The sequence below is a fragment of the Cyberlindnera jadinii genome (assembly GCF_001661405.1).
Source record: "Cyberlindnera jadinii NRRL Y-1542 unplaced genomic scaffold CYBJAscaffold_27, whole genome shotgun sequence".
NCBI classification, from domain to species: domain Eukaryota; kingdom Fungi; phylum Ascomycota; class Saccharomycetes; order Phaffomycetales; family Wickerhamomycetaceae; genus Williopsis; species Williopsis jadinii.
In genome coordinates, this window is record NW_017963678.1 from 19277 (window position 1) to 44819 (window position 25543).

The 25543-nt window shown below is 45.4% G+C and overlaps 12 protein-coding genes across 12 annotated transcripts; 6 read left to right on the forward strand and 6 right to left on the reverse strand.

Moving 5' to 3' along the window:
* Positions 1-1999: 1999 nt before the first annotated feature.
* Positions 2000-2915, forward strand: CYBJADRAFT_175775 (haloacid dehalogenase superfamily protein; the record flags this gene model as incomplete). The annotated part of the gene is made up of 4 exons (XM_020216735.1): positions 2000-2016; positions 2083-2108; positions 2162-2292; positions 2352-2915. 4 exons carry the CDS (start codon positions 2000-2002, stop codon positions 2913-2915), a joined length of 738 nt encoding a protein of 245 aa, XP_020067766.1.
* PRS3 (ribose phosphate diphosphokinase subunit PRS3) lies at positions 2728-4229 on the reverse strand. Its single transcript, XM_020216013.1, is given in 2 exon segments — positions 2728-4079; positions 4094-4229. 1 exon segment carries the CDS (start codon positions 3998-4000, stop codon positions 3038-3040), a length of 963 nt encoding a protein of 320 aa, XP_020067767.1. The 5' UTR covers positions 4001-4079; positions 4094-4229; the 3' UTR covers positions 2728-3037.
* Positions 4160-6157, reverse strand: ETP1 (Etp1p). Its single transcript, XM_020216014.1, has one exon. It carries the CDS (start codon positions 6124-6126, stop codon positions 4450-4452), a length of 1677 nt encoding a protein of 558 aa, XP_020067768.1. The 5' UTR covers positions 6127-6157; the 3' UTR covers positions 4160-4449.
* RRP5 (Rrp5p) lies at positions 6143-12498 on the reverse strand (the record flags this gene model as incomplete). The annotated part of the gene is made up of 2 exons (XM_020217255.1): positions 6143-6835; positions 7379-12498. 2 exons carry the CDS (start codon positions 12496-12498, stop codon positions 6274-6276), a joined length of 5682 nt encoding a protein of 1893 aa, XP_020067769.1. The 3' UTR covers positions 6143-6273.
* A 287-nt stretch (positions 12499-12785) lies between these two features.
* Positions 12786-13609, reverse strand: CYBJADRAFT_192525 (ARM repeat-containing protein). The gene has a single exon (XM_020217448.1). The coding sequence runs from the start codon at positions 13479-13481 to the stop codon at positions 12927-12929; it is 555 nt and encodes a 184-aa protein (XP_020067770.1). The 5' UTR covers positions 13482-13609; the 3' UTR covers positions 12786-12926.
* A 71-nt stretch (positions 13610-13680) lies between these two features.
* Positions 13681-14832, reverse strand: CYBJADRAFT_156392 (uncharacterized protein). The gene is made up of 2 exons (XM_020213466.1): positions 13867-14832; positions 13681-13807 (listed from the first exon to the last, which is right to left on the reverse strand). Exons 1-2 carry the CDS (start codon positions 14759-14761, stop codon positions 13758-13760), a joined length of 945 nt encoding a protein of 314 aa, XP_020067771.1. The 5' UTR covers positions 14762-14832; the 3' UTR covers positions 13681-13757.
* Positions 14833-15192: 360 nt separating this feature from the next.
* On the forward strand, positions 15193-16161 carry CYBJADRAFT_169987 (40S ribosomal protein eS10). The gene is made up of 2 exons (XM_020216015.1): positions 15193-15280; positions 15763-16161. The coding sequence occupies exons 1-2, from the start codon at positions 15229-15231 to the stop codon at positions 16035-16037; spliced, it is 327 nt and encodes a 108-aa protein (XP_020067772.1). The 5' UTR covers positions 15193-15228; the 3' UTR covers positions 16038-16161.
* Positions 16162-16384: 223 nt separating this feature from the next.
* CYBJADRAFT_144751 (40S ribosomal protein eS6) lies at positions 16385-17395 on the forward strand. The gene has a single exon (XM_020213218.1). It carries the CDS (start codon positions 16445-16447, stop codon positions 17153-17155), a length of 711 nt encoding a protein of 236 aa, XP_020067773.1. The 5' UTR covers positions 16385-16444; the 3' UTR covers positions 17156-17395.
* Positions 17396-17696: 301 nt separating this feature from the next.
* Positions 17697-19274, forward strand: PEF1 (Pef1p). Its single transcript, XM_020217561.1, has 2 exons — positions 17697-17764; positions 17836-19274. Exons 1-2 carry the CDS (start codon positions 17744-17746, stop codon positions 18874-18876), a joined length of 1062 nt encoding a protein of 353 aa, XP_020067774.1. The 5' UTR covers positions 17697-17743; the 3' UTR covers positions 18877-19274.
* A 51-nt stretch (positions 19275-19325) lies between these two features.
* SPR3 (septin SPR3) lies at positions 19326-20525 on the forward strand (the record flags this gene model as incomplete). The annotated part of the gene is made up of 1 exon (XM_020212162.1): positions 19326-20525. A coding segment is annotated over one exon (1200 nt), but the record flags the coding sequence as incomplete, so codon positions are not given.
* A 1527-nt stretch (positions 20526-22052) lies between these two features.
* On the reverse strand, positions 22053-23256 carry MTF1 (RNA polymerase specificity factor; the record flags this gene model as incomplete). The annotated part of the gene is made up of 2 exons (XM_020216016.1): positions 22053-23104; positions 23174-23256. Coding segments are annotated over 2 exons (991 nt in total), but the record flags the coding sequence as incomplete, so codon positions are not given.
* Positions 23257-23509: 253 nt separating this feature from the next.
* TAF7 (TATA-binding protein-associated factor TAF7) lies at positions 23510-25093 on the forward strand (the record flags this gene model as incomplete). The annotated part of the gene is made up of 1 exon (XM_020216736.1): positions 23510-25093. One exon carries the CDS (start codon positions 23510-23512, stop codon positions 25091-25093), a length of 1584 nt encoding a protein of 527 aa, XP_020067777.1.
* Positions 25094-25543: the final 450 nt, after the last annotated feature.

Consider the following 25543-nt stretch of genomic DNA (forward strand, 5'->3'; position numbering starts at 1 on the left):
CCAATCCCTTCTTCAGACACCTCGACGGCTACTTCTGCGAATAAAAAAGTTGGTAACATATCGATGGAATCAGGTATTCTGCATATGGACATAAGCGTTGTTGAGTCGCTAAACAAGAAACCCTTTACACTGCTCGATGATAAAGTCAAGATTGTGAATATTGATTTTGAAATTCAAAACAATGAGGAGTCTGAAAAGCATCTAATTGAGACAAAAGGTTTCTACTTTGTCGAGTCAGGTAACCTAGTCACTTCATCTGTGAGTGCCAAATTCTTTAGCTTCTATGGTGGACTGCAACATTTGACTATGAATGAGGAAAACTTCAACTTATCAAAGAACATCTCGTTGACATACTTGGAGGAGAACTTCTTCAAGACCCCACAGGAGAAGAATTTTGATATCAGTTTCAACTACTTGACCCAGGTCTTGGACCAATCGGAGAATAGATGTGAATACGTGTCGTATTTCCACTTGAACAAGGTCAATCTCACAAAGAATCAGATTAAGGAAATCGATGAAGAATTGCGCTCCCCCATTGGTCGTCCTATTAGTCTAGATTCTATACCCGAGCTGGAGTTCACAGGATTGCTATACTCGCCAGATTGTGCCCTGAGATTGGAAATTCCAAAGATTAAAGGCCCAAGAAGAGAGGTTAAGGTTTACAGATACCACATGGTGGCCATTATCGGCATTGTTCTGTTGTTTACACAGATCTTGTTAACTGTCAAGCAGATGAACTGTACAAACACACCATCAACTATTTCAAGGATCTCCTTCTGGAGTATATGTCTAATGGGCTTGGTGGATGGTTCCTTAGCGATGATCTACCTCGTTGCATCTGCCGTTGTCAATCAGTTATACCTCCCATTAACAGTTAGCGCTTTCCTTTGCTTTATACTGGCCTCAATGTTTGAGATGAGATTCATGATCAACATCTACATGTCGCAAATCAACGAGAGAAGTTTGAGCCTGTTCACTGCTCTTCAAGGAAGACCACTGGATGACTCTGAAGACCAAGGCTTACCACAGACAAACACTAATTTGCCCACTGCGATTCCCCAGGATGAATCACAAGTTAGTGGTGCCATATACACGAGGTTCTTCTTCACGTTGATTGTCTTTACATTTGTCGTTTTAAACTCCATCGTATGGCCAAAATCTATCAGGGAGAACTTTGAAAAGCTCGTACTGTTGGTCCTAAACTCTTATTGGTTACCACAAGCGTATCGAAACGCTGTGAGAGGCTCACATCGCTCTTTCAAGTGGTGGTTCATTCTTGGCACCACACTGGTGAGACTGTCACCAGTCTTCTACACCTTTGTTGTGAAGGATAACGTCTTTGAACACCACTACGATCCGAAGTTCTTTACCCTATTGTTAATATGGATCTTGATGCAGATCTCAATCTTGGTGTTACAGAGCATACTCGGTGCCAGGTTCTTCTTACCTAAGAGAATGTTACCGCAGACGTATGACTACCATCCAGCACTCTCTGAAAACGACTTGGAGCATGGATTCGGCGTTCAACACATGCATCCTACAGCAGCACAAGACGTTGAAACCAATAGCACCGCATCCACTCCTTTGAAGACCGATGCTGGATACTACTGCATAGACTGTGCCATTTGTATGAATGAGGTTCAAATCCCAATTCACAAGTCCAATCTGGATCAGGCTACAACGTTCTTACAGAGAAGACACTATATGGTTACTCCATGTCATCACATCTTCCACACCAATTGTTTGGAAGCATGGATGAAGTACAAGCTACAGTGTCCTGTGTGCAGAAACTCACTTCCACCTTTATGATATAATGAACTTACTCTTCTCTTATCACCTTTTGTAGCTTTTGGTTGTGTCAATGGAAACCAGTGGATGCCTGGCTGAAGAAAAAAAAAAAGAGCTGTATGAGTTTATAAGCGTAACCTGAAAAAAATAGCGAAAGGTGTCCTCGGCCACCACGTTGTGACTCGTTTACAGTGTAAGATCGCTTCAAGGAATGTCTGGAACTAAGAAGTGAGTGGAAACGGTGGTAGAAACCCTTTCAATTGGCTGTCGTTACTAACAAGCAATGGAAAAAAGGAATCATTATAGAGCGTGTCTCTTTGGTATGTATAGCTCCCAGTTACAGTGATGTGAGAGTACTAACTCATTGGAATAGACATGGATGGTTTGCTGATAAACACAGAAGACATATACACAGAGGTTACCAACGAACTATTGGCTGAGCATGGCAAGGGAGAACTCACATGGGATGTGAAGATTACATTACAAGGACGTCCAGGTCCTGAAGTGAGTATACACAGTGCGTTGTGTGCTAGAAAGACAGATGTAAACTAACACCGTTAAAGGCTGCTAGGTTGTTGATTGAAGCCTATGACCTGCCGTATACTCCTGAGGAGCTGGTTAAGGCAAACATCGCTAGACAGGAATCCAAGTGGTCGCATTGTAAGTTCTTACCTGGGGCTCGTGAACTGTTGAAGTATCTACATGAGAAGAAGGTGCCAATTGCATTGGCAACCTCTTCGAATAGATATAACTACGAGCGTAAGACAGGCCACCTTAGAGAAGATGGCTTTGATCTATTTGGTGAACATATAGTGACTGGGGATGATGAGAGGGTTCCAAAGGGCAGAGGCAAACCATATCCTGATATCTGGCTAGCAGCTCTGGAATCTCTGAATTCGCAGTTAAAAGAAGGCGAAGAAGAGATTAAACCTGAAGAATGTCTCGTGTTCGAGGATGCTGTTCCAGGAATCACCGCTGGTAAAGCTGCCGGTGCACACATCATCTGGGTGCCAGATGATAGAGCACTGAAGGTTCTTGACGGTGAAGAGCACTCACATTTGACCAGTGAACAAGGTATCATTCTCTCCTCTCTGACCGAGTTCAAGCCTAGTGAGTATGGTTTCTAGTATAGATGCAACTTATAAAGAGAAACATCATGTCCTAAATGAGTAAACCCCGTAGGTGGATAATCAAAATAAGTAAATGTCAGATTATGTATGTAAGTGTTGTGCTGGTGAGGGAAAGAACGCTATAGAGGAGCGTTACGGAACAGATAGGAGACACTTTCACCGTTATGCAAACGACGAATACCTTCAGCTAATACACCAGAGATATCAATTGTGTCCAACTTTGGACAAAGCTCCAGTTTCTCCTCAAACGGCACGGTATTCGTGCAGACAACTCTATCGAGTTTGGAGTTGTTGATGTTCTTAATAGCATTACCACTAAGGATACCATGTGTAACGATGGCAACGACGGATTTGGCATTGTTCTCCAGTAAGATCTCCGCAGCCTTGGCCAGAGTACCACAGGTGTCAGCCATGTCATCGACAATCAGACAGATCTTATCAGTGACATCACCAACAAGAACCATTCTCGACACCTCGTTGGCTCTTGCTCTCTCCTTGTGGATAAGGGCAAAGTTCAAGTCCAAACGGTCTGCCAATCCAGCAGCTCTCTTTGCACCACCAGCGTCTGGTGAAACGATGATGGCATTGCTGAAATCAACGTTCTCCTTGATGTATCTCACAACACTTGGCTCCGCATACAAGTTGTCAACTGGCACGTCGAAGAACCCTTGGATCTGTGAAGCATGGAGGTCCATGGTGATGACATGGTCACATCCAGCGGTGGTGAGCATGTCAGCCATCAACTTAGCGGTGATTGGCGCACGAGACTTGTCCTTACGGTCCTGTCTTGCGTATGGGAAGTTTGGAATCACAGCGGTGATACGACGGGCCGAGGCAGTCTTACAGGCATTGATCATTATCAGCAATTCAATGACTCTGTCGTTCACAACACCAGAACCAACTTGCATGATGATGTAGATGTCCTCATCACGCACCGACTCGTTGATGGCGAAGGAAACCTCTCCACATGAGTCTCTCTTGATGTTGAGCTCCGTGAGCTTGAGACCTAATCTCTTAGCAACGAGCTCTGCCAGGCCACAGTGAACGTCCGACGTCAGAAGTTTGATGGAGTTTCTAGCCATTTGTGGATGATGATAATGATGATGATGAGATGGGAGAGTTATCGATTCAGGTCAGAATTGGAACAGCAGTCGAAAATACCAAGGACCAAGGACAAGGACAGCAGAGCACACAGGTCAAGAGTTTCTCACACGCGAAGATCACCAAGGCTATAAACCCAGCACGGAACGATATGGGAGGAAATGCCAGTTATTTAACAACCGATTGAACCCTCTAACAAGAGAAACAGTTTCGCTGTGGAATATAAAATTTGCAGCGAGATGGAGAGCGCCGGATGAAAATTTTACTAAACCCGGGGCAGACCCGCCGGCGGCCGGAGATAAGACGGAAGGAATGGAGGGGTGCGGTTACCCGGCTTCGGAGAGGGAAAGCAGGCGATGAAAACATCCAAACACCACTACAAGCAGACATAAGCGTATAATCCCAGTCATAATTCATTGCGTAATTCATCTCATTTCTTTGCTTTGTTCTTGCTCTTCTTGGTTTTCAGTGATCTCTTTGGTGGCTCGTGGATGACGATGGTGCCGTTCTTGACGTCGTCGCTGGCGTCTTTGAACTTCTCATTGGACTCGAGGTAGAACATCAAGTCTTTAACTTGATCCTGTAGCTCTTGGTTCTCGTTCTTTAGCGATGCGTTTGCCAGTCTCATGGAATCGAGGTTCTTAGATAACCCATCCGTCATTAGCTGTTCCTCTCTGAGCTTTGATTCTGCTGTACTGGCCGTTTTACGGGTTTTCTCCAATTGCTCGGACATCTTGGAGACCTCATCTTGTAACTGGGCTAACGTGGCGAGCAGTTTCTCCATCTGCGTTTGTGAGTCTTGTCCACTTTCTTGTAATTTTGATAGCTTATCAGCAGATTCAGCTAGTCGTGATTCGTAGTACTCTCTTTGAGATTCCAACTGTGACAACAGCACGTTGGTATACTCCAAATGGTATTCTGCATTCAGCTTTGTGTACTTGATATCCTCCTTTGCTGTAGATACGCCGGCACCATCTGGGCCAGATGACGAGGATGAAGTACCAGAATGGGAGGAGGTGGATGCAGCAGGTGGCAGTTCCACCAATTTGCCGTCGGATTCGTTTTGAAGTAACCTATGGACGTAGTTATCCCCCGCATAATCCCAAACGCGTTGTGTAGATATGTCCATGGCAAAGCAGTGGCTTTCAGCTTCAAAATGTTCAATAGCATGCTTCTTATTGTACCTACCACATCCAACGTTACCACATATCAAGCAGATCCAAAGGTTTTCAGAGCCTCCACATGAGGAACAACGTTGAGCCTCAACACCTGAACTCTTCAACGGGTTCAACGAGAGGCTTGAGTATCGACACACCGGACACGTATCGTCTCTCCACTTACTCAGACAATTGCAGTGGAACGTATGTTGACACCGGATGGTCACAAGACCCGTCACATCAGAGTCCATGCGCTCAAGGCATACCGGACACGTTGGCAATTCCTTCACGATGGAGGCACTACCACTGGATTTGCGAACTTGCAATGTGAAAGGATCCTCCAATAGATACGGAATACCTGATGTATTTGGCTTACCAAGCGGTCTGAACATTACAGACTTGACAAATATCACGTGGCACTTTTCAGATTCAATGGCACTAAACGGTCTCTCGTTGAACTCATCTTGAAATTGCCTGGCAGACTCGCTGTTTCTAAACTTCATCAAGGCCATAAACCTATTGGGGTTTTCCGAGTTCACCATACGGAAATGCGACACGTCCTTCGTCACTGATTCGCCAACAAATGCCAGCACATCTGTTGGTGATAGGTAACTAGGTATGGCAACTATCGCCACTGTAGTGTCATCACTCTCCACCTCAACCTCCTCGGACACATCGTATTCCCTGAACAACCTGACAACACCGTACCCGAGGTACCTTGCTTTGAGACCATTCCCCTGGTGATCCTCATTTGTAGCACTCTCACCAGCTGAGAGCGTAGTGACCGTTAGGTTCGAAAGCCGGTAGTCCGCCTGATCTGTCCGCGGAGTAGCACTATGGCTCGAAAACGCTGAGCTCAGCGGAAGAACCTCCACCTCTTCGTCATCAAAGGCATCATGGTTGGTAGTCAAACCCTCGATATCAACAGAGACGTGGTATCTCGGCGGCATCCTTGGTACGTTCTTGCGAAGGGAACGAGATCAAGGCCGTTGATGTTGATGTTGATGTTGATGCTTAAACCCGCGGTGTGGGCCGAGTACAAAACAGAAAAACTACAACACAGCAAAGTGACACAAACCAACAAAGGAAACAGTTCGTCAGTTGAGCATTTCAGCTAAGGTCCTCTGCTCCAGCTCCAACTGCTTGCGATGCATCCACCCACGTCCTGGAATGAAGATCCTACGATGCTTCTTGCCGTCTTTGTTATACTGTGGAAAGTGCAATGCTGACGGCGTAGGGCCCTTGTAGGTCTTGTAATGAGCGTGTTGCTGGCGGCCAGCTGCTGTGGGCAGTGAGTTGTTTGTAAGCGTGCCTGTTGTTGGTGATTCTAAGTCGATAATCAAGCTGGAGGAGCTCTCCTCTTCGCCTTTTACAGCGCTGATGGGGTCTTTGACGGCGCTGTGGTTTAGGTCTTCAGCCAGCAGTGGTTCCTCATCTTGGATGGCTGCTGCTGTGTACTCTTCTCCAATAAGCCATTCAATAGACAAGAACAGGCAGAGCACCAGTAGTAGTATGCCAGCAGCCACGGAGAGCACTACGGCTCGTGGTGTCGCCCTTCTCGCAGTCTGGGGCTGTTCGCTCATGTCGAGGTGTAGGCATTCTGACAACTGGAACCCCATCAACGAGCTCGAATGTACCTGTCGAAGCTCGTTTAGACAGCTAAGAACGGCGTTAATATGGCTCCTCTGGTGTACTGCAACAAGACAGACTCACCCGTGGAGGTGATGATGTTTATTATCGGCATTGGGGAAGAGCTCAGCTATGACTCCGCTTCTGTATCTCGAGAGACACTTCCAATGGTCTGATACATCAACACACTCAATCAACTCTCGTAGACTCGGAGACCTCTCCACTAGACCAGCCGGCCTTTCCTCATGAACAGCATGGTATACAACCAGCGATACGCTTATGATTATCAAGCAACTAAGCCACAGCCTGATTCTACTATCCATTAGCTTCACTCCCGTTGTGCTTCCAGTCATCAACATAGGAGATCTCACAAAGCAGAATACACACACTCACGCTTTACTATAGAAGCTGGCTTTGTGCCATTCGTACTCACCTTTGCACTACACAAACAAGCCTCATCTTAACAGAAAACACTTGTATTAATATGTTCAACTAATGTACACGGAAGGTCACAAGCCAAGTAGCCATGTGGACACCTTCTTCTCTTCTTCTTACTGGGCTTCCTTCAACTACTCCTTGTCGTTCTTTTGCACAAACTCCTGTGCCTTTGCCTTGACGTAATCAACAGCCTTTCCATCATCACATTTCTCCTCGAATGCGAGCCATTTGGCGAAGAAGAACTTGGCCTGCTTACGAGTGACCTTCTTGGTAAACACTCTCTCAAACAGATCTTCAACCTTCTTCTTTTCGTTCTTCTTCATCTCCTGATCGATGTAGACATTCCACAAGTCAATACGCTTTGGAACGTCCGCAATCAGCCCTTCAAACAACGTTCTACCTTGTTCTGGATCACCAATGGTGAATTCCAGTTGGGCAAACTTGCGAACAACTTCAATGTGATCACGCTTTGGAAGCACGTTCAGTGCGTTGGCAAGAACTTCATGGGCCTTTTCGTTTTCACCACGGCCCAGCAAGAATGACCCATAGCTCACCCAGATTGAAGTTGAGCTCTTGCCGAACTTCTTACACATGACTTTGAACAGTGCCTCAGCCTTAGCGTACTTCTCAGACAAGATGTAGATGCTAACCATCTTTTGGTGGATAACCAATGGCTCCATGTATTCATTGGCACGCTTGAAAACATCTTCAAGGGTCTCTTCGGTACCGAAAGTGTTCTCCAAGTTGAGAAGTGCAATCCAGATGTTCAGTTTCTCTTGTTCTTCACGGTAGTTGATTGTCTTCAGTGCACGTTCACCAATCTCACGTGCCTTTTCGATTTCACTGAGCTGAAGTTGGAAAGACATGTAGTTCATCCAAACGATGGATGAGTTAGGGTTACCAATGATCAATCTCTCGAAATCAGCAACAGATTGTGGTGCCTTGGAGTTGATATCACCAGTAGTGTCTTCAACAACAGCCTTAGATCTCTTCTTCTTCTTCGTTCTAATCTCAGTGAAGTCTTCTTCGTCACTGGACTCATCATCCTGGACTTGATCCAAGATAGAAGCTGTCCAATCAAAACCGTTTGTAGTGAGACCAGACAAGCCGTTTTGTTCCCCCTCATCATCATCATCGTCGTCACTGTCACTTTCGTCTTGATCTTGACCGTCAAAGGCACTGTTGTCAAAGTCAACTTCGTCGTCTTCATCGGAAGCAGCGTCTCCAACTTCGGTATCTTCATTCACCACCTCTTCGTTGTCTGATTCGACTTCGGCTTCCTGGTCAACATCCTCCATCTCGACATCTTCTTGGAAGTATGAGGCCTTCATACCCAAAGACATCTGTTTCTTCTCCTTATCCAAAGAAAGGACCTTGACCTTAACACGGTCACCTTCACCGAACAATGCCTTCAGGTTTTGAACTTGGTTGTCAGAGATTTCAGAACGGTGACACAGACCACTGAGGTTCAAGGTACCATCGAGCTTAACGAAAACACCAAAGTCTGTGATTCTCTTAACTGAACCTTCGAAGATATCACCAACCTGTAAATCTTCGAAACGCTTAAGAATGTTGAGCTCACCGTTAACCTCAGATTCCTTCAAAGTCATAAAAACGTGACCTTCGCTATCAGCTGTGACAACTTTACCGATGACTGGTTGGTGTAATTTGTAAAACTTCTTCCAGTCTTTGATAAAGGAGTCGGAGATGTTACGAACTGCAACATAAGCAGTGACGGTACGACCAATGGCAATGAAGAGGCCCTTATCAGTGACATTTTGAACAAAACCACGAACCACATCACCTTGTTTCAAGTCGCTGGAGCTTCTAATCAGCTTGTCAGATGCCTTGTCGTTACGCAACGACACATAAATCTTGTTGCTTGAAGTATCAACTTCCAACACAGAAGCAGCAACGATATCGTTCTTCTCAAACACATCTGAAAGTTTCTTCGTGTAGTCATTCAAAGCATCGGTGATGAAGGAAATTGCAGTAATCTTCTCAGCAAGTTCAACAAGGACAAACGTTTCAGATACCTTGAAGACACGGGCTGGGATGTTCATGCCAGTCTTGACATCCTCGATACTGGCGATGGCATTCGAGCGACAAGTCAAAGTGAGTGCGTTGTGTTCGACGTCAATGGACTTGACTGTGGCCTTAAGAGCACATCCAATTGGATAAGCCTCGTCAATATCTTGGAGCAGAGCAGCGTTGTCAAACGTGTTAATATAGGAGATTTTTCCCTTTGCAGCTGGTGACAAAGAAACAAAGAATTGTCCATTGGCAGAGTTGTTGATGAATGCAAGGTACTCTGAACCAATTTGAATATCCTGGGTTCCCAAAACTTTGTAGGAGTCACTCTCAATGTCGGATTTCTTTGCACTCAATTCTATTATTGTTTGTCTTGATTTCTTATGCGTAATTGGCAAGAATTTATGGTTACGAGCATCGTGGAAACCAATGACTTTAACCTTCAATACATCACCCTTCTTGAATTGACACAATGGATGTCTTGGGTCCTTAATATCATCATATTTCTCAAAGATCTCCGAGATGTCGACACGGCCTTGGATGTTATCTGCAATTTGGACGTTGAGGTGTGTTTGCTTCACATTCTTAATGCTAACATTGATGACTTTGCCTGGCTTCAAATCTTCAATTGACTTAACGGAGCTGTCAACTGGGTTCACAGCTTTAACACCTGCACTGGCACTGTTCTCCTTGAATGTTAACAAGAATCTCTTGTTTTCATCATCCACTCTAAGCACTCTCACGGAAACGGATTGGTTCACGTAGAAAACTGAGTTCAAATCATCCACTGGTTTGTCAGTGGCATACTTTGCGAGAACCAAACCAATGAGCTTACCACCAAATGCAATAAAGATTCCCTTATCATTGATCGACTTGATGTATCCTGGAATGAATTCGTCAGAAACCTTGATATCTTTGTATTTGGATGGCAGAATACCAGCCTGAGCACCTTGAATCAAGGACTTCTTGAGGGTCATGTTGAACATTCTTGAACGTGCATCTCTAGCTAGAACCAGACCTTCAATGGTGGAACCAACTTCAGTTCTTTTCAAAGCAGCACGGTTCTGTTCAAAGTTACCATCTGACAGATGGCCTGCAAAGATAACACCCTTAATGTTGCTGCCAGCTGCTTCAACAACAATAGAATCTTTGGTCTTCTCAACAACCTGAACTTTGATAATCGATTGGCCTGGAACGAGCTCTGACAAGGCAGTCTTCTGGGCTTCAGTAATCTCTGCAGACAATCTGCAACTGACGGTCAATCTGTGGGAATCCTTGTCGACTGATGTAATTCTGACCGCAATGGTTTGACCAAGACGCAAATAGTCTTCTGGCTTCTTTACAAACGTTTCTGAAATCTCAGACTTTGGCAAGAAAGCCTTCAAGCGACCAAAAAAGGCAACAATAGCACCACTTGGGTTGAAAGACACAACGGTAGCAGATGTTCTCTCGCCAACAGTGGCAGTTTCAATGGAGGTAACAACGTTCTCAATCCCAACAAGAGATTTCTTCAAAGTGACAATGATTTCATGCTTGTGTTGCGTCACGTCTAGGATTCTTCCCTTGACTTTAGAGCCAATCTTGAACTTTCTCTCTGGGTATATGAGTTTGATATCACTCATATGAGAAGCTGGAACAGTGGCCTCGAACTTATCAAACACCTTGACTTTCATCCCTTGCTCAGAAACACTCAAGATTTCAACAAGCACAGCATCGCCGAGTGGGATGTCTTGAGGTCTCAGATACTTCTGTTTGATCAAAGCAGGGTCAAAGGTCAGCGTGTAGTAGTTGTCAAATGCAGAGAATCCAACAATTCTAGCTGGATGCTTTGATCCTGCTGCATAGAAGGTTTCCAGGTTGGACTTGGTGTTGTCAATTCTCGAGATATGGACCTGACCCAGTCTATCACCACCAATCTTGACGTAGATGTACTGAGAATCGTGTCCCTTGACCTCAACATCGTCGAAAACATGACCGATAGGGAAAGCTGCAAGAGCATCAGAGGTCTGTGGGGCACCAAAGTTGAGCACGTTCTGTTGCATTGAGAGAATCAGCTTCTTGGAATCGTTGGAAAGAACCACTGCAACTACACGAGCTTTAACCTTGGAACCCATGGCGAATTTGTGCATGAGTGCATCTTTGTCGAACACGCCAATGTGGCCTAAGCTGATCGTTGAATCCAGCATTCCATAGACTTTAGAGACGATTCCGTCTCTTTCAACTTCAGTAACAAGGGCCTCCACCAGATTACCAGGAACAACAGCGTCCACGGATGAGATCGTGGTGACAACGTTCTTCTTGTTTGTAGTCAACTTCACGGTGATGGTACGTGAGTTCTTGTTTGCAATGGTTGAGAGGAAAACTGAACCTGGGAGTAAGGACTCTGGTTCGAAGCCAGCAGCCTTGATCTCCTTGTTGGAGATGAAGCCACCAACGTCTTTACCGAGATCGAGAATGGCACCATGATCCTCAACAGTCTTAACCGAGACCTGGACAGTGGCATTGACAACAAGGTCCTCATCTTCGAGGACTTTGTTTACTCTCTCAGGTTCGATTGAGAGCTGGATACGTTTCTTCTGTTTCTTCTTGTTGTTTGAAGTTGATGTTGATTCCACAACTATAGCACGGACCCATTGACCGACTTGGAACAATTTGCTCAGCTCAACCATTTGCTCTTGTTTGGAGTTCCCCGAGGTGATCTTATCTGGCCCCTCGCCATCATCATCGCTTTCATCGTCATCACTTTCGTCCATCTCTTCCAGCTGCTTTGTGACAATTGCAGAGACACTGGTGATTGGTACATACCCAGTCAAGTTGTCAGCCAATGAGATCGCCATGTCCCAACGGTTGATCTCGCTGATTTGCCCGAGCACCAGAGTCCCCGGTACGAGATTCTTAAAGGACAAAGAGTCGATGGAGATCTTTGGCTCGTCATCATCAACAACAGACTTCACGCTCTTGGCCAGTTTCTTCTTCTTGCTCGGTCTCTGTTCATCCTTCTTCCCATTTTCATTTTCAAAGAGAACGTCCCTGGTGGCTTCGTTCGCAACCTCCTTCAGCTCCAGTGGAGTAAGAGCAGAGGCACCACCTCTAGGAAATGCAACCTCGCTGGACTTCAAGATTGATGATGCCCTTGGGGCCTCCCTCACATCCTCCTCCTTCGAAAGATCTGCTCCTCGTTTCTTAGAGTCCGCATCGGACCTTCTTCTCTTCGCAGTAGCCATTTCACCTCAACTGTTCAACACCTGGCCTGTAATGAGATACGTTTATACTGCGGAATGGCAATGACAATTGGGATAAATGGGAGAGATTCAAAGTGATAAAATGAGAAAGTCTGAAAGTCTGAAGAAAAAATTTCTTGTATAGCCAGGTGCTGCCCCTACCGTGTCCCGATTAGGAAACAGCCGATGAGCTCCAATATTTGTATGGAAAGTGATGATTTAAACGGTTTTAGATGGCTGATTGGGCTACTCGGGTCGTCGTGCTACGTGTGGTGTGTGCGAAAGCTTGAGGTTTTATCATTCTCGGCGTACCATTTATAGTATACATTGGCGTGGTGGAGGTGGAGGTGGTTGCAATCGGCATGTTGAGGTCACAACAGTTGAGCTCAGTGGTTTCAGCCCAGCTGTTGGACTCACACCTTCGGAGTGAATCAGATCAACTGACCAACGACTTTGTAGAGTCTTCCTGCAGAGACGGTCTCTGAAGGAGCCTCGTTGACAATGAACTTTGCTGTGTCGGTCTTGTTGTGTGTCTGCTCGATGATCTCGAGGTTCTTGCCGTTCACAACGTTGCCGAGCTCCTGGTTCTTAGCGACGAAGTCAGTGTATTTACTGGAGATGAGCAGCTCGTACAGAGACACGATGCTCTGGATCTTGGAGGCGTATTCGGACTGTGTGGACAGCGTGTATCCCGGCAGCAAGTGCAAGTACAGCGTGAAGTCCTCGTCTGCAAACTTGGTCAGCCCCTTGATCAGGATCTTGATGGTGGCCTCCTCTCTCAATGTGGATGTTTCTTCGCTCAGCTCGTACAGCTTCAGCAGCGCCAGGTTGGCATTGACGTCGGAATATCCCTTCTCATACTGGTCCTGGAGATAATCTTCCAGATCCTTGATAACAGAAGCATCATATCTCTTCAGGGTGGAAAGAATGTCATCTATGGAGTCTGGTCTCTGCTCTGGCTTAGTGACAAGTGTGTTGGAACTCATCTTGCTGTCTTTGTATCAACTAATTGTTCAGTTGTTGTCGCTACTTGCAAAGCTCCTCGAACGATGCAAAAGTTGTTGAAGGTTTTTCCCACCAAAGCGTTTGCATTTCTATGTTGTGTGCGCGCTCGTAACCATAGCTGTCTTCACGAAGCTTCGCTATGGCAGTGATGGGGTGCTGGTTTATAGTATTAAAGGCCTGTGATAGGATACATCCATGCTATCAATTGAAGAGTTGACGAGTATTATACAGCACACTAAGGCTATTTAAAGGCATGCTCAATTGGCTGCGTTTTTCATCGACAGGAAACAGTTCCATACGACACCAACTAGATACGTCTCTGTTAGTACATTGGCACCAGGTTAGAAGAAAAGGCATATAACTCACCAGAAGATGAAAACGGCACTTGGAACCTTCTAGGCATCACCAAGAAGTTGATGAACTGAACCAATGGCCAAACCATCCAATTGGCTGCCAAGGTGGAGAGGTAGATCTTTTGAATCTTGTCGTTGAGAGTAACCTTGTCACCTCCTTCAAGCACAAAATTGGAATAGGAGAAGAAGGAAAACAGCGATATTGGCGAGAAGAACAGCTGGTCTGATAGCACTCTTTCGAGCACGGAGACAAACGTCGGGTCTGTGGTAAACATATGGTTTAGAACCCAATACCATACAACTTGGACAAATGCCATGAAAAACCCCCAGCATGAAAACCCAACAAATCTTCTAAAGTTGAAGACGTCTTTATCCGTCTGTTCTGATAACGACTGATAGGTCATCGAAGTTATCGATTGCAAACTGTTCTGTCTATTGCGACGAGTCGTGGTGTCACCGTAGTCCGCATAGAAAGAATCGTCTGGGATTTGATCAACTACTTGACCATGGTTATGGTGATGATGGTAGTTATCCATAGGCAGTGTACTGAATGACACGTTACGACGTTGGTTGTCTCTCGAGATCATCTCCACCACACACGATATACTCTGTGCCAGCGTATCGGAAAGCCCGAACAACAGCACGTTCGTCGTTATCGTGGTGATCAGAACATTCTGCGAGTACATCGACTCATACTTCTGGATCAACTTATAAAGCATTGATAGGTAGAAGAACAGTATCAACCAGTTAAGCACCGGAATATAACAGAACTTGAACTGCGATAGGTATTTGATTATCCGATACGATACAGTTCTCTTTAACCGGGTGTTATACGAGAGTACCGACTGCGTATCATTGTCGTTATGGCTTTCTAGATTCTCCTCATCATCAGGAAGCCGAATGCTCATGCTTTACCTCTAAAGTTTGTCAGACAACCCAATTGGAGGGCATACAAAGCGGAAGATCCAAACAAACACACCCCTTGTCCTTGCTGATAAGTATCAAAAAGCCCCAGTGTGTTTTTAAATATATATCGCTTGCGCAAGGCTTGTACAAGGTATGTAGGGCTTATGGTTTGGGGTATGCACCCATCACGTGCGTTTACTTAGGGCTGTTGTGTCTGAGGAGGACTGTTATTTATCCACAGGTGGGAGTAAGTCGTGGCACTAACGAGTTTTCAATGTTTTCTACCGGCTGGCGCCGCGAATTTGTGCGGTGTCGTTGAAAAATGCCCGCGAATGGGCTATTTTTCGATAAGCGCAACACAACAATTTCGCAGCTTGGGAGAGACTCTGTGAAAAACTCAACTTCAACAAGTTTGTAACAACACTTCCATACACAGAGTTTGTACATCTCATAACCAAGTCATAACAGAATGCTGATTCCAAAAGAGGAGAGAGACAAGATCTTCAAGTACTTGTTCCAAGGTACGTTCAGAGAGTAGTTATACAGAGAGTAGTGGAAATGTGAAATGGGCACGTTGCTAGGCGAACTTGAGTGGTGCTTATTGGGAACCGAGGGGATCGAAGAGAGCATATCAATTGGAAGGACGCGTGAAGAAGTGCGGTACACAAGGGGATCTGATGAGCTATTTCCAATGAAGAAGGTATCTAAGCGAGGAGGATGAATCCAATAGAGCTCGAGGCCGATGCTTTGATAGGTCTGACCGCACTTCAACAGGCACATGAACTAGTAATCGATGAAGGAACGGCAAGGCATAGCGAACGTGGTGATTACCAAACGAGAAGTATCCAAGTGTGCAAATTACTTGACATGAATTCAATACACTCCCTGATCTTAGCTTGACCCATGATCCCACATATCCTGTGCTGGGCACGATGCATTGGCAATTCACATTTTCCATTCCGCTGTTGTTTTAACGAGATCATTTACTAACATGTTTAAATAGAGGGTGTTGCTGTCGCCAAGAAGGACTTCAACCAACCAAAGCACGAGGAGATTGACACCAGAAACTTGTATGTCATCAAGGCTTTGCAATCCTTGACCTCTAAGGGTTACGTTAAGACTCAGTTCTCCTGGCAATACTACTACTACACCCTTACCGATGAGGGTGTTGAGTACTTGCGTGAGTACTTCCACCTCCCAGAGACCATTGCTCCAAAGACCAGATTGCAAGAGTCTGCTCCAGAGAGACCAAGAAGAGGTGGTTTCAGAAGAAACTAAGTCAAATCGGGTTATGTGTTTGTAAATTGAAAATAAAATTAAAACTAATTTAACGTTTTGTTGGTTTGAAATGATTAGTAGGTAACATACCCAGATCAAACATGTACAAGTGTATTGTGTATTCAGCTCGATTCAATGCTGGGTTACTTTATGGTTGTAGCAGATGCTTTGCTTGAGAACAGAGATGAAACCCTAATCTAACTCACGTGATCTTGAAAATGAGGGCTACGAACACGTTTGAGCTAACATCCAGACATCCCGAACCAGAACTTTCAAGATCTTGGAGAGAGCCACTCATCCCGCGGGCTGCAGAGTGAAAAAAGCGAAAAAGTGAATAATCATATACAGCGCAACGAGGCACCAGGAAGAGAAGTGATCGACATTCTATAGGAGAAGTTCAGACCAATATGAAATTGAACATTGCATACCCAGCCAACGGGTCCCAAAAGACCTACGACATTGATGATGACCACCGTTTGCGTGTCTTTTACGAGAAGAGAATTGGACAAGAAGTTGAAGGTGACTCTGTTGGAGATGAGTTCAAAGGTTACGTCTTCAAGATCAGCGGTGGTAACGACAAGCAAGGTTTCCCAATGAAGCAAGGTGTCTTGTTGCCAAACCGTGTCAAGTTGTTGCTCGCTAAGGGCCACTCCTGTTACAGACCAAGAAGAAACGGTGAGAGAAAGAGAAAGTCCGTCAGAGGTGCCATTGTCGGTCAAGATCTCGCTGTCTTGTCCCTTGTCATTGTCAAGCAAGGTGATGCTGAGCTTGAGGGTTTGACTGACACCCAAGTTCCAAAGAGATTGGGTCCAAAGAGAGCTAACAACATTAGAAAGTTCTTCGGTTTGACCAAGGAGGATGATGTTAGACAATACGTCATCAGAAGAGAGGTTGTCAAGGGTGAGAAGAAGTACACCAAGGCTCCAAAGATCCAAAGATTGGTTACTCCACAAACTCTGCAAAGAAAGAGACACTTGAAGGCTTTGAAGGTCAGAAACGCCCAAGCCCAAAGAGACGCTGCTGCTGAGTACGCCCACTTGTTGGCTCAACGTTTGCACGAACGTAAAGCTGAGAGGGCCGAGGTTAGAAAGAGAAGAGCCTCTTCTTTGAAGGCTTAAGATGTTTATTGTCTTCGGCGTGTAATGAGAATTTATTAATGAGTTGAAGCAGTGGAGAAAGAAGCAGTGGAGAAAGAAACCGTGTCGTGATGGTGAGCCTGTTGTATATTAATGTTGGCTTCTGTCTCACTCCTGTCTCCCTCTTTCCGTGCTTCTATCTTTGGGTATGGTTTTATATGTTCAGTTGCGGCTCTACAGAGAGACTGGGCCGCTATTGTCTATTGTAGCATTAGTTTTGTTTAGGATATAGTATTTTTTGGTCTAATGTTAGTGTAATAAGAGCATGGCATGGAACTTCACATTGTCGTAGCAGCTGTAGACACACCACACACACATTGAAGGGAGAGAGAGATGTGTTTTGGTTCGTGATGATGTTATTGGTTCGTGATGACGTTATCGGCAAGGGCGACAACCCGTGTTGCCCCGAACAACGGGATCAGTTCGCGACCTCAACGCTGCAAACTGGGAAGTCGACCAGCTGCCTCTGCGTGCTGTGCTTCGGCCTCTTTCTCTAGTCACATCTCTTGGGAAATGGGTCCAATTGGCCTTTGAAAGCATCGACAGGTTGATCAATCACCACTGCTAACCATGGCCGGAGACGATTTGATGGTGAGTACCGGGAGCCGTGGCGTTTGTGACGGTAATACCAGAAGGAGTCTCGTTACTAACCACGCTGAAAGAACTTCCCAACCCCGGCGGAAGCCTTTGGCAGAAGCAACGTCCAAGGCCAGCAAAACAACGGTAATAACAACGTACGAAAGGCACCTCAGCAGCAACAATACTCACAGCAGAGAGCAGATCTCCCGCCTTTACACCCAAACCAGTCTACCGCTTCACATCCGAGACAACAGTCAGGTATCCGCCCTGTTCGTCAGTATCCAAATGCGAGACCTTCCAGCAACAGCTTGAGGGATCAATATGTCCAAATGGCTCCTCAGCAAATCCCACCAGCGCCTTCACCGGCTTCGTCTCAAGGGAGGTCGAGTCGTAACACCTCGTACTCAGATATGTACGGTGGGCCGAACTACTACAACCAAGGTGGATATGGAAGTCCTGGACTGTCGTCCAGTGCATCATCTTTTCAAGGGCAACAGCAGCAGCAGCAACAACAACAACAACAACAGCAACAACAACAGCAGCGCCATCAGCAACAGCAGCTTCCGCACCAACCACAGCCACTGCCACAGCAGAGCGCGTCCCAGATCCTAGAACGACAGCTAAGAGACATCTTTGACCGTATGGACCGTGACCGTGATGGGGCCTTGACAGAACAAGAGCTCGGCGCGGCTCTGTTGAACAACGATGGAACGCAGTTCCAACAGAGCACAATAAGGCTGATGATTCGGCTGTTCGATGCCGACTGTTCGGGCACAATCCAGTTCAGAGAGTTCTACCACCTGTGGAACTACCTCATCCATTGGAGGAAGACGTTCCAGAGATACGACGTTGATCAGAACCAAAAAATCTCGTTTGGTGAGTACCAGAATGCCCTCGAGAGCTTTGGATACAGGCTCCCGACCGATATCGTACTGTTCATTTTCCAAAAGTTTGGTGAGTTCAATGCGAACAAGCCAATGTACTTGAGATTCGACATGTTTGTTGAAAGTCTTGTGTGGCTATTGCGCTGCACGAACGTGTTCAAGAAGTTCGACACACAAGGCAACGGAATCGCAACAATACCGTTCCAGGACTTTGTTCATGAAGTCATATCTCTCATATGAGGCAAGCACGCTTGGAGTACGCTAAAGGCACTCTTGAAACCGTGATTAACAATCTGTACATAGTGAACGGGGGACACTGGTTTATGGCACGCGTTATTATAGAAACTACACCAAATCTACCGCTTGTCGTCTACATCGAGTCCCTCTGTAGACGTTCTCCCCTTTGGAGCCGTGGCCCTCTGTGACTGTTTACTATGTATCGGTGTGCTTTAGACACAAAAAGGGGGCTTGTACAAGGGTCTCCGTGCCACTTTTAACACAAAAGCTATCTTCAACTGTTTCTCAGTACCTCACCACACACAGAGAGAGAGAGAGAAAAGATGGTGCAAATGGCATTGGGACAAGGTTATGCTGATCTAGTCACTGACTCTGTACAAATGTTGTCGAGACTCGGTGAAGTGTGTGAAAATGGTTGTTCACATCCCACACAGACGTTCAAGAACGCTCTGTTCAATCCCGGTATTGACATTCTTCCCAAGCAGGTGGAGGAGTTGAAGCTGAGAAGTGGTGCTATCTTCAACCTCTTGTGTGTTGGACAAAGTGGGTTGGGGAAGACCACTTTTATCAATACGTTGTTTGGGACTTCTGTGCTTTCAAACGTTTGGCAAGAGGTTGAGTACAAGCAGCCCAATGTGTCCTTTGCAAAGACAACACGAGTCGTTGCACACAAGGCACATCTAAGAGAGGATGGCTTCAACTTGGATTTCACAGTCGTTGACACGCCCGGGTTTGGAGATTACATCGATAACCAGTTTGCCTATCTTGCCGTGACAGATTACATCGATGAACAGTTGAGGCTTTACATGTTTCAGGAGGAGCAACCGTATCGGGACGAAAAGGTTGATAACAGAGTGCATCTGTGTCTTTTCTTCATCAACACAAGCTCAAGAGGCATCTCTCCGGGGGATATCGAGGCGATGAAGCATATCTCTAGTAGAGTTAATTTGATTCCTGTGATTCCCAAAGCAGACACCCTAACAACCTCTGAAATTGCTGAGATGAAGAGATTGGTCCAACAGATTATTACAACGCAGGGGATAAAGATTTGTGACTTTATCGATGATGAGTCCTTGAAGCAAAGCGTTACATCGCAGGTTCCATTCACACTCATTGGATCCGAGTCTTATGTTTACTCCACAGAGGCAGAGTCATCTGTGTTGGGTAGAAAGTATCGTTGGGGAATTGCCGAAGTTGAAAACCCTGAACATTGTGATTTCATCAAGTTGAGGGATTTGCTAATGGCCTCCAACATGGTTGACTTGATATTGAGCACCGAACTGTACTACGAGAGTTGCCGTTCCAAGTTGATCAGGACGAGGGTTAAACAAGCCAAGGAGATGTTTGCATCAGATAACTCGTTGGCAAACATTGATTTCGTTAATCCAGATCTGAATTCATTAGACATTTGCAAAATCCTCTGTAAATTTGGTAAGAAACAAGTTGACGAGTTGGTTGTGCAATGGAGTCCAATATTTGTTCAAAAGCAGCTCATAATGAAGAAGAGGTATACTGAGATCATTACACACGAGGAGAAGAAGTTCAAAGATTGGAAGCGGGCATTATTCGCCAAACAGTCTGCATTCAATCAAGAGATTGATGAGCTACAAAAACAGGTTGCTGAGCTATCCAAGGATATCCATAGACTCAAGGGGAAAGAAGAAGTAAAGGCTGAAGCCACCGTTGAAGAAGACACTGTTGTGGAAAAACAAGCTACTAATGTGAATGATTAGAAGTAATTGAAGCTGTCAATTGATTTGTTGAGATAGCCCTAAAGCTTTACTCGAATTCTGTCATTTTGGTGCAGTGTCAATTTTTCATTGCATCACTGGTGGACAAAGAAGCAAAAAAAATTTTTCACTTTCTGTCTTTTGAGATTATCTTGATTTATCCATTTGCAACTCAACAACGGTTGCAATTGCAGTGAGTAAGTATCAGTATACCATTGAATTGTGCTTGTGTGATGCTTCTTATTCTTTTGAGTGATGACTACCTTAATTTGTATGTTTTTTCTGGCATCTCTAATGTTAGGGCCTTGTTTCAGTACCGGGTTCAATGAATACAACCCTTTTAATAATCTGACCATGAAAAGAAGAGGACACGCACTGTTCAATGTACACACACGTTGAAGTTTACTAACAGTTCGATGAAGGGCTAGGTATATATATCTGCTTTCTATACTTTTCTTTCTCCAGTAAGAAACGTCAATTATAACCTCGCATATGCCTCTGTAGCCCGCCTCTTGGTGGCCTCTTCAGTTCCTATAATTCACCATGAAGTTTTGGTACTGATTATATTGAATGGCAGTGTACAATCGTGGTTTTATCCTCTTGGTTCTGCTTTTCTCTGGTGGGTTGAATTGAAGGTATGAGCTCTCCGCATTGCACGCAGTAACGATCTCCGGACTGTTGAGTCTTTTCACCTTTAAACAGTTGCACTTTATCTGGATCAAATCTGTATACTCAATGCCAAATGGTACCAATGAAACATTGTGTCCAGATACTGGCCAATTGCTCTTCGGTTCAACTCAATCCTCTTTTTTTTCTTCAACATCATCCTGTGTGGCATCATCTAACCTATCATCTTCGTATCAATGCGTTTATTAATCTTGGTTGTAAATTGGTTTAAGGGACTTTCTTTTAGAGAATCTGGTTTATGCTTGATGTGGCTCATCCACCTGACCATTGAACTATCCAAGACCTGTAAATACTTCGCAATCACTAAGCCATTGAGTCGCAGCTGAAAGCACTATCTGTATAAACTAAAGTTCTTCTCTTGTATATGCAGCTGTCAAAGAGGTACTAATTGGTATGAATGTACAGCCATTGGCTCGTAAGAGACTTCAAATATGGTGATGTTGCCATTCTTTATATGTAGCAATGATGTGTATTACATTGGAGATCATATCTCTGGCAAGTTCTACGGTACAAGTGGGATCCCTTGTGAGACGTTTCTCGTTCATTTGTAATGTGCTTTGTAAGTGATTATAGGCTGCACATTACATAGGAAAGGAAATGCTTCTATGGTTATTCAGTATGTCCTTTATGGATTATGTGACCTGAGCAGATGACCTGGATTAGCAGGATTATACGATTTAGTCCTCTTTTGATCCTACGAGCTTCAAGACACAAGCAGTATTGGCAAATCTCCAATATCAAAGTCGTGGTATCTGAATATATACCGATTATATAATTATTATAATTATATTATAACAACGTACGTATAGAGCGACCACAGTTATAATCAAACGGTATACACAGTGGTTTCATTTTGCTCATTATATACAAGTCAACTGTTCAGATGCCTTCCAGCGTCGAACGTCTCTATGATCTATCATCTGATATGAACTCGATAGTGGTTTCTGGCTTGAACGGCCATTCTTCGAACTTATCCAAAATCACTTTGAAATCGTGGGCTTCGAGGCTATTCACCTTACGTTTGAGTAAGTCCGCTGGTAGAGAGCTTTTGAACCATTCCTCTGCTCCTGGGCCCAGGTTCTTTACACTTTCACTCACAGGTTTGGTCTTGAGGATCATCATGTTCTTGGTGATGAAGTCCCATGTGAACATATCCTCAATGTCGTTGTCCTTCGGCTGGAACTCCACAAGAGCCATTGGGTGAACCGGATTTGAAAAGTCATCCTCCTCGAAGATGATGCACTCATCCATGACATCGTCCTGGAACGAGTTGCACAGCTTGTTTCGTGGCATGGCAATCACTCTTGAGTCACTGAATGCTTCTCTTACGATGGAACACTTGTTCCTTTCACGAGTGTTTGCAGGAGCCATGATCTTCAGAGCCGTGGGCTGTGGTATCCACAAGAGCATCCGTACGTTACCAAACTTCTGGATCCAGTTTTGATTGCCCATGCATGCCATCCATTGCATCACCAAACCTTCAAGATGGCATAACCCGGTAAAGAGGAACTTTGAGTGGATATGGTCTCTTTTTTCGAACCCTGGCTGCAATTGGGTCAAGTCTAGATAGGACTGCCAGTTGTATGGGTCGCTCTGGACGTGTTCAAACGTGGTGGACGCCGGATCCGGAAGCTTTTCAAAGTACGACCTGATGTACTTGACATATTCAGGTCTGTCCTCCATGAGAATGTGCTGCTTGGGAGACAGATAGTTGTTCAGCGTGAGTGAGAAGACCAAATTCGATGAGTATACGTCCAGTATCTGTAGCTGGTCGTTATAGATCTTATCGTACCTCAGTTTAGCCATAATCCTGTCTAGGTTCCTGTTCATGTTAGTCATCGGAAGATGATACCCTTCGCTTTATGCAATTGGGAGATACTCACCTGCCAACTGCGGGCTCTTCAAAAGTGAAACATGGTGATAGTTCTTCAGCGAGGGAACAGGCACCGGGAGCTTCAACGGCATGGTGTTCTGCCTACTCTTCGCTTCTCGTCTGGGCTCGTCTGGGCTCGTCTGGGCTCGTCTGGGCTCAAACGGTGGCAGGCTCGCTGTGTCTGTCCGCTTAAAATTTTCAGCCCGCTGGCGGGAGAGCGTAGTGGCCCCCAAAGGACACAAAACCACAGGCAAAACAAAGCACCGAGTCGTAAACATCAACCCATAAACATCAACACGGAAGTTGAATTATCAGCGCCATCACGAGCAAGAAAGGAACAGCAGAGATGTTCAAACTGAAGCTGAAGACACCGACAAACAGCGAAGCGAAAAGCGCACCCATAAAGATCAAACTGGGCAAAACAGATGCGGTTCAGGATCAGAAGAAGCCCAACATCAAGTTGAAGTTTGGCTCCAAGGGCAAGAGCAGAAGCAATGGGAAACCACCAGGGGGCTCCAAGGTGACGCCAAAGCTGAGATTCAAGATGCAGCGTATTCCTGGTGAAGGGTATGACTCGGAGGACTCGGAGGCTGAAGAAGATCCCCTCCGGGAGGAGGCGTTGATACTGAGGCTACTACCAGACGCGGAGCTGGACTATGTGCGACACTGTGTTGAAGCCGGCGACTTGAGTAAGATCCAGATGAAATGGAAAGATAGGTACCGTTGTGTGCTGTCTGTGAACAAGACCTTATACGCTGCTAAGCTTATGAATTTACCGAATATTATTGAAGCCCAGAAGACCGTTGATAAGAAGAACATTTTCAAGACCGTTGACGTGTCGCAGATCCTCGTGGTGATAAAGAGGATATCTGATGAGTCTGAGATTGAAGATATAAGCCCTGGCGAGGAGGACTTTGATAGTGGTATTACGCCACCTTTGAAGAACGTTGGCAAGAGTAAATATAGGCGCAAGATGACCAAGCAGTACATCGAGAACATTGAGGCACGTGTTGACGAGCTGTTGCGTCTGGACGAGGAAGCAGAGGAGTCGACGTACGAGATGATTGATCCCGATTCCTTGGCTCAGTATGACTTCTCAAAGCAAGGCTTACAAAAGGGTCTGTCACATCAGCGGGGCCATGATGAACAGCACACAGGACAGCATCCAGGACAAGAGCACGAACAAGAGCAACAACAAGGACAGCAGCAAGGACAAGAACAGGGCGAGACGTTTATGGAGGATGACCACATTGTCGTTCCAAAGGCCAGCAAAGATGACGTTGAGGAACCTCTTGATGAAGATCTGGAGTTGGAGCTGGAACAGGCGTTGGAAGAGGACGACGACGAGGAGGAGGAAGACGATGAAGACGATGAAGACGACGATGATAATAGTGATAACGAAAGAGGGGATGTCCATTGTAAGGTGGAGATTGATGAGGATCAACAGCAGAATGCCTTGCTCAAGGACGAGATCACCGATCTGTTATCCACTATTGAATCCAACAAGGCCAAACTCTCAAAGACAAGTAACCCATTGATGCGTAACAGAATCATTGACACCGTGAAGAAGTTGGAGAAGGAACTCGAGAATAAGAACAAACAGTTAAAGACCAACGAGGACAGAAGGAAGAGTAAGAACGACGGGAAGGAGAATCAATCCGAAGAACCAGGCAACGGTGAAGGTGAAGGTGGTGCTGAGGATGAACGCGAGGGTGAGGCCGAAGGCGAAGGCGAAGAGATGGACGAGGATGAAGATGAAGAGATGGATGAGGACGATGAGGATGAGGAAGACGAGGAAGACGAAGGAAAGGACGAACAGGCAGAACAAGCCGAACAGGCAGACGATCTACAACAACAGCATCAACAACAGGGCACAAACGATGGCGGTGAAGATGATGAAGATGACGAATTGGCTGATTTGTTCGGATAAAGTACACCCCAAAATGGCTTCGTACAACTTGGTTTATACCACCTCTAATGCACTTAACGTATGGTAGTGACTCTGGTGTATGGATGTATCACTGCACAGCCAGTGCGGCCAACTTCAATTTCGAAGGGTTACAATTGTTGCCCAAAACGGTGCTCTTTTGTAGACTTTTGCGCCAAATGTGAAACTACGGTCAGGACACGAAAAGGCACAGCAAAATGACAGCAAAACTGATGTGTGGCAGGAAAAGGGTCCGATATGGGCAATTCAAGCCTATAAATTAAAGCCCTTCCCACAGGGAAATTTTATGAAGCATACAACGGAAATTTGACAAGCACCTTATCTCGCTCGTATTGTCTACCATTGAATCCGGAAGGAACCAGACGCTCTCCTCATCATGAGCCAGTGTAGGAAATCCACTCACCACGCATCGTTCACGCAGCTGGAAGGCGT